Raw genomic sequence first — 6,000 nt, 5'->3', positions numbered from 1 at the left:
CTGTTTGTAGAGTGGGCTGTTATGTTGGAGAAGGATCATCTCAAGGCACTCAACACAGAGGTCAAGTTTCATGGTAGCCTTGCTTAACACTATGCCTGGGCTGTTTTCGTTTTGTGCTGCCACCTTCTCTGAGGAAAGGGCTGTGTGTTTAAAGGAGGCTTGCCTTGCCTTCATGCTGCTCTCCTGTGTGTCAGAGCTCCGCAGGCAAATGCCCGGCACCAAGAATATCTTAGTTCAGTTATCTCCATCCTGGGTACCGGGTGTCAATGATTGTATTCTGGCGGTGACACTTTGGGTGATCAGATCTCTTTCCCCATCTCTTCAAAGCCGCTCACAGACTAAAATCTTGTCTGGATCCAATACTAAATGTGCAAGAGGCACACACTGGTGTTCTCTCTATTCGCAATGCTTAGGAGAGGGGGCAGCTGTGTTTTGGACCAGCTGCCTACCTTCTACTTTGAGCCCTGATGCCTTTCAACTGCCCTCATTAATTCAAAAAATTACGTAATACATTTAACATGCAAATTCAGCTTTGTTTCAGAAACTGAAGGTGGTGAATCCCAACGTGGTGTGACCCAGTCCCCAGGTGTGACCACTGGAAATGAAATAATTGTCGGCAGAGTGACCGTTGTATTAGAGAACTTACCCCAGGCCAGAAAGGGCCACATGCCTGGGCGTGCACACAAACAATGGTAACCGAATCTGCATTCTTTAATGAATTTCGAGAGATCATGCTGGGCACAAATAGATTTCAGATTATTCTTCCCCTATGACTTTTTAAAAACTGACTTTATTTCATGAAATTTAAAACTACACAAAGACCAAAATATGTATACACTTTAAAGAGTCGGACTTTTTTTTAAAAAAGGAACCTTTTAGGCATATAGAATTATTGACTGTAAGCCCGGTCAAGACAGAAGAGAAATTTTTGCACACATCCTTGGTGAAAGCACAGAGTAAACCAGTTGCTAATAAACTGTAACACAAAACACCTATTTGAATGCTAACAAATGTAGCAAATTGGTCAAACCACATTGCAAACTTTTGCAATGAATCAGAATATACAATCCGATGTCCAAGAAAAATCAGAAATGATGCCAAAACGTGGAGCGAAAATACTTAATTTCAAAGGAAGCTTCTAAAGTAACTTTTCCCCCTCCAGGCAGACTTCACTCCAACAGAGACACACTATAATATGAATTTCAGCCTGCAATGCAATTCACAACTTTGATTCTATTTTGCTAGAAGCAGAGATTATATTCCTGGCCCTGAGTTCCTTACTCATGCAACAGGCTCCAGTGTACCACAGGGAGAGATCACATACCTTGTCCTAGGCTTGCAAGAGAAGGCCACAAATAAACTTTGAAGAGAAACAAAGCAGATCTAAAAAAACAAGCGCTAAGTAATATGGTTTCAAACGGCCTGTAGAAAAGCTATAGTCAATGATACAGTATCATTCACGCTACACTGTGTAAGGCTTAGACTACATGCATTTATATATATATATATATATATATATATATATATATATAAAAACTTTGCTTTTCCTGTTTTCAGCAAGAAAATATTTTCATGCATTTGTTTCACCTCCGTACTCACAATACTTGGACACCTATTTCATTCAAGAACTTTTGCAGGGGTGGCATTTTGTTTATGACACATTTGAAAACAAACCTGTCCCCCAAGAACACTTTTGTGCCTGGCATTTGACACCAGGCTGCGCTTACTACAGTTCACACCTAGTGAAAGGGTGTCTCTCTGTAGCCTAACAGTACATTGGTTATGTAAACATATTAATCATTTGATTATAAATACTTCATTAAAGCTAACATTCCACAGCTTTTAGCTGTAATGCTCACATGTGTGTCTTAAGGAAATGCAGTTCAGGATCAGCTCTTTACTAGTCTACAGCACGATGCTTTACAATGGTTTGTTAAAGGGCTCAGTTTCTCTCTGAAAGAAGTGCCAAACAGCTAGTTAATTCTCCAAACCCATGGCTTGATTGCTGGTTAACTCAGTGGCTGCTGTGTACAGAGTTATTTTTATAGTTGTCCACCTAGATCTCAAAGTGCTTTAACCAAAATTAAAGCAGAGTCAGTAACAGGCACAGCAAGGTTAAGTGACCTGCTCAATTTCACACAGTGACTCTGGTGGAAACAGAAGCCAGCTGACCGCCGACTTCCCAGCCAACATACTCAGTCCATCCACTAGAGCATCCATGTACTTGACATGTTGCCAGAGTTGTGCGGAGTTGAGTGTTGCTTTGTGCTACAAGTTCTCTGCCTCGGATCAGTTGGGTCACCAGCAGGGCAGGTGTTGAGGAGTTCTTGAATTTTCCTACCTTGTGTTTCAAGAGAATCAAGAAAACTGGCTGGACACTGACAAGTTAATCACACAGAATGATGGGTCAGCGAGGGGAATCCTTGGAAAGCACCACAGGTGGAAAGAGAAATAGAGAACTCAAAGGCAGAGGTGGTATTATAAAGAAGCAATAATTTAGCGGAGGGAGGGAGGGAGGGGAGGAAATCTGTGCAATAAAACCATCCTGCATAATCAGGCGTTTCACAAGCAAAGACGGGTTGGGGAGAAGTGTTCTTATTTAAGAACACAGGGATTGGTAGAAGGGCCAGGACAGGGAGCCACCTAATCTGGAATCCTGTGGGGGAAGATTGCTTCCTGACTCTGGCTAGCGAGCATCTGGTGCAAGGAAGGTCCGGGTTGATAGCCTTCCAAATTTTTATCCTAGCTAATGCCACAGCAGTTGCTATTAGTCACAGCCTTGGTCCTTAGCCATCATTGCAGAGTGCTTCTGTTATGACACATACCCTGCGGGGTTTCTGCACTTCTGGCACTGTGGACTTCCTGTTGAACATGGTGCAATTAGCTAGCAGTCTTACAGTGACCCCTTGTCACCTTTACACACAGGCAGAATAACCAAAACAATAAATAAAAATGAATCTGGCTATCTGGAGTCACAACTGTGTGGTTTTCCACTTATTGCACAGAGCAGTTTGAGTTGGTGGGGAAGGGGTAGGTAGGCAGCCCCATGTTCCTTTAAGGCCATCCCATTTGGTGGCTATCCACATCGTCTGTTTCACAGTACGATGTGTTAAGACAGCTATTGTATATGCTACTTAGTAGGAGCCACCCCAACTGGGAGGATGCGATAGACTAAGGCTTCTTCCAGTTCAAACTCTTTCTTCATTCAGCCCAGTGGCCAGGTGGGCAAAAACACAAAGTTGATACCCTGGCAGTCACAATCAGGAGAAAATACTAGGTCCTGGGTGTGCTAGCGAGAGGAGGTCACCCTCATAACTTCAAAGGCAAGCCTTCAGGACTGTGTTCCATTTTAGTTACAGGAAAAGACTCTGCCCTGCTTTAGGTCAGGCACCCAGGAGTTTAAAACCAATCCCAGGTAGACGTCTCAATCCTCCGCCGGGGAACGTCTATGAGCAACGTCTGAGCTACTTTCTCATGTGCAACGCATCCTGAAATTTGGTACTCGTGTATTGGGCATGAAAGCCTCTCTTATTGATGGTGTCATCCGAATGGAATCGGAGCACGATGGAATCCCCCGCAGAGTAGATTTCTTCCAGGGGCTGCAGGAGGGAAAACAAAACACTGGTCAGTCTAAATGACAGGTAAATGTTCTCACCAGGACCAGAGCGTCTGAGGTCAAAGCCCTGGTGCTTATGGCAGCAGGTGTGATGGGCCAAGCATTAGACCCAAATGCAGAACGTTTAATTCCCTTCTGCCCCGCTCGCATTTCCCAGGCACTTTATAAAATGCGAGGAGGCATCTTATTTGATGACTAGAAAGAAGAATCCCATGCACCACTACCAGGCTGGGGACCGACTGGCTAAGCAACAGTTCTGCAGAAAAGGACCTGAGGATTACAGTGGACGAGAAGCTGGATATGAGTCAACAGTGTGCCCTTGTTGCCAAGAAGGCTAACGGCATATTGGGCTGCATTAGTAGGAGCATTGCCAGCAGATCGAGGGAAGTGATTATTCCTCTCTATTCGGCACTGGTGAGGCCACATCTGGAGTCCTGCATCCAGTTTTGGGCCCCCCACACTAGAGAAAGGATGTGGACAAATTGGAGAGAGTCCAGCGGAGGGCAACGAAAATGACCAGGGGGCTGGGGCACCTGACTTATGAGGAGAGGCTGAGGGAACTGGGCTTGTTTAGTCTGCAGAAGAGAAGAGCGAGGGGGGATTTGATAGCAGCCTTCAACTACCTGAAGGGGGGGTTCCAAAGAGGATGGAGCTCGGCTGTTCTCAGTGGTGGCAGATGACAGAACAAGGAGCAATGGTCTCAAGTTGCAGTGGGGGAGGTCTAGGTTGGATATTAGGAAACACTATTTCACTAGGAGGGTGGTGAAGCACTGGAATGGGTTACCTAGGGAGGTGTGGAATCTCCATCCTTAGAAGTTTTTAAGGCCCGACTTGACAGAGCCCTGGCTGGGATGATTTAATTGGGGATCGGTCCTGCTTTGAGCAGGGGGTTGGACAAGATGACCTCCTGAGGTCTCTTCCATCCCTGATCTTCTATGATTTTAAGTGCTGGTGCCAGCTTTCATTACGGGAGAGGCTGATGGCTTGTACTGATACACAGCACTGACGGAGTGTTTTAGGGAGGATTGCACAACCCATGCCCCCTCAATGTGGGCTCTATCCCCCTCTAGTGGCTGCTGGGCCACAGAGGTTGGTGAGCCAGCTGCAGCTAATAAACCAGCCTCTTTCAGCTCAGGCAGCTGAGGCTCATGCTCTTAGATCATAAGACAAGAACTAGCGGTCACCAAATGAAATTAATAGGCAGCAAACAAACAAAAGGAAGTATTTCTTCACACAACACACAGTCAACCTGTGGAACTCCTTGCCAGAGAATGTTGTGAAGGCCAAGACTATAACAGGGTTCAAAAAGAACTAGATAAGTTCATGGAGGATAGGTCCATCAATGGCTATTAGCCAGGATGAGCAGGGATAGTGTCCCTAGCCTCTGTTTGCTAGAAGCTGGGAATGGGCGACAGGGGATGGATGACTTGATGATTACCTGTTCTGTTCATTCCCTCTGGGGCACCTGTCATTGGCCACTGTCAGAAGACAGGATAGTGGTCTAGATGGACCTTTGATCTGACCCAGTATGGCTGTTCTTATGTTAAGTGGTGCCAGGTTCAGTCCCTGCTGCTGACAACCCTCCCCGGGGCATGATGATGCAAGCGGTGGCCCAACATGGGGCCTCTGGATGGGGGTTAGACTTGCACTGCTGCTGTCCATGTGACTCAGCTCCCCTCTGCAGAGAGGATCTCCAGAGGCAGAGGATATTTCAGCCACCATGACCTATGCAGCCCTTGGCATTACTGCTAAGGTTGGCAGGAAGGGGGCTCATAGGGGGTACTGTGACACTGATGCCCCATGCCCTGGGAATTCCAACATTCCACAGATGCTGCTAAGTAGCCCTTGATGGACATTTCAGAGGTGAATTCTCTGCTTTCAGTTCATGCAATCCCGTTAAAGTCAACGTAGTTGCCCAACATGGAAGGCACCATGGCCGAAAGCCTTTATTTATTAAAGGCACAAAGTCACTGCGTGTGCAGTTCTACAGATGCTCTGTGGCCCTGCCTCCAGCCTGCAGCTTCCCTGTCAGTTATTTCCAAGTAATAGTTGCCTCTTTGCCTGGCTGCCCACGTGCCTCTCTTCTCCCCCAGGTGCTGCCCTTCATTGTCAGGCCACATGCATTGATTGCTAGCTAATGTTTTTATGCCATGCTATCCCAGCTCCAAGGCCGGGACCCATTTAAAATGCACAGGTGGGAGAATTTGACCAAAGACAGCTTCATTAAAATACAGTAGGTGAAATCCTCTCAACAGTGCATTTTAAATGGGGCCCAGCCTAGGTGCTGGGATAGCATGGCATAAAAACATTAGCTAGCAGTCAATACAATTCCATCATGAGTCAATTCCAGACAGATGAGACTTCAAGAGCATTCATAGTGCTGA

At 46.1% G+C, this 6,000-nt stretch overlaps 1 protein-coding gene across 2 annotated transcripts in view; it reads right to left on the bottom strand.

The window, feature by feature from the left end:
- Positions 1–770: 770 nt before the first annotated feature.
- Positions 771–6,000, bottom strand: part of TLL2 (tolloid like 2) — a 190,888-nt gene continuing 185,658 nt past the window's right edge. For both annotated transcript variants that reach the window (XM_048858800.2, XM_075130719.1), the window contains one exon: positions 771–3,599. In XM_048858800.2, coding sequence (XP_048714757.2) covers positions 3,465–3,599 — 135 coding nt within the window. In that variant the 3' untranslated portion in view covers positions 771–3,464. The remainder of the gene's footprint in view (positions 3,600–6,000) is intronic.

This window comes from Caretta caretta, chromosome 7 (genome assembly GCF_965140235.1).
Source record: "Caretta caretta isolate rCarCar2 chromosome 7, rCarCar1.hap1, whole genome shotgun sequence".
Taxonomy (NCBI): Eukaryota; Metazoa; Chordata; order Testudines; family Cheloniidae; genus Caretta; species Caretta caretta.
Note: the sequence above shows the minus strand (reverse complement) of the source record. Positions and strands in the feature narration are given on the sequence as shown.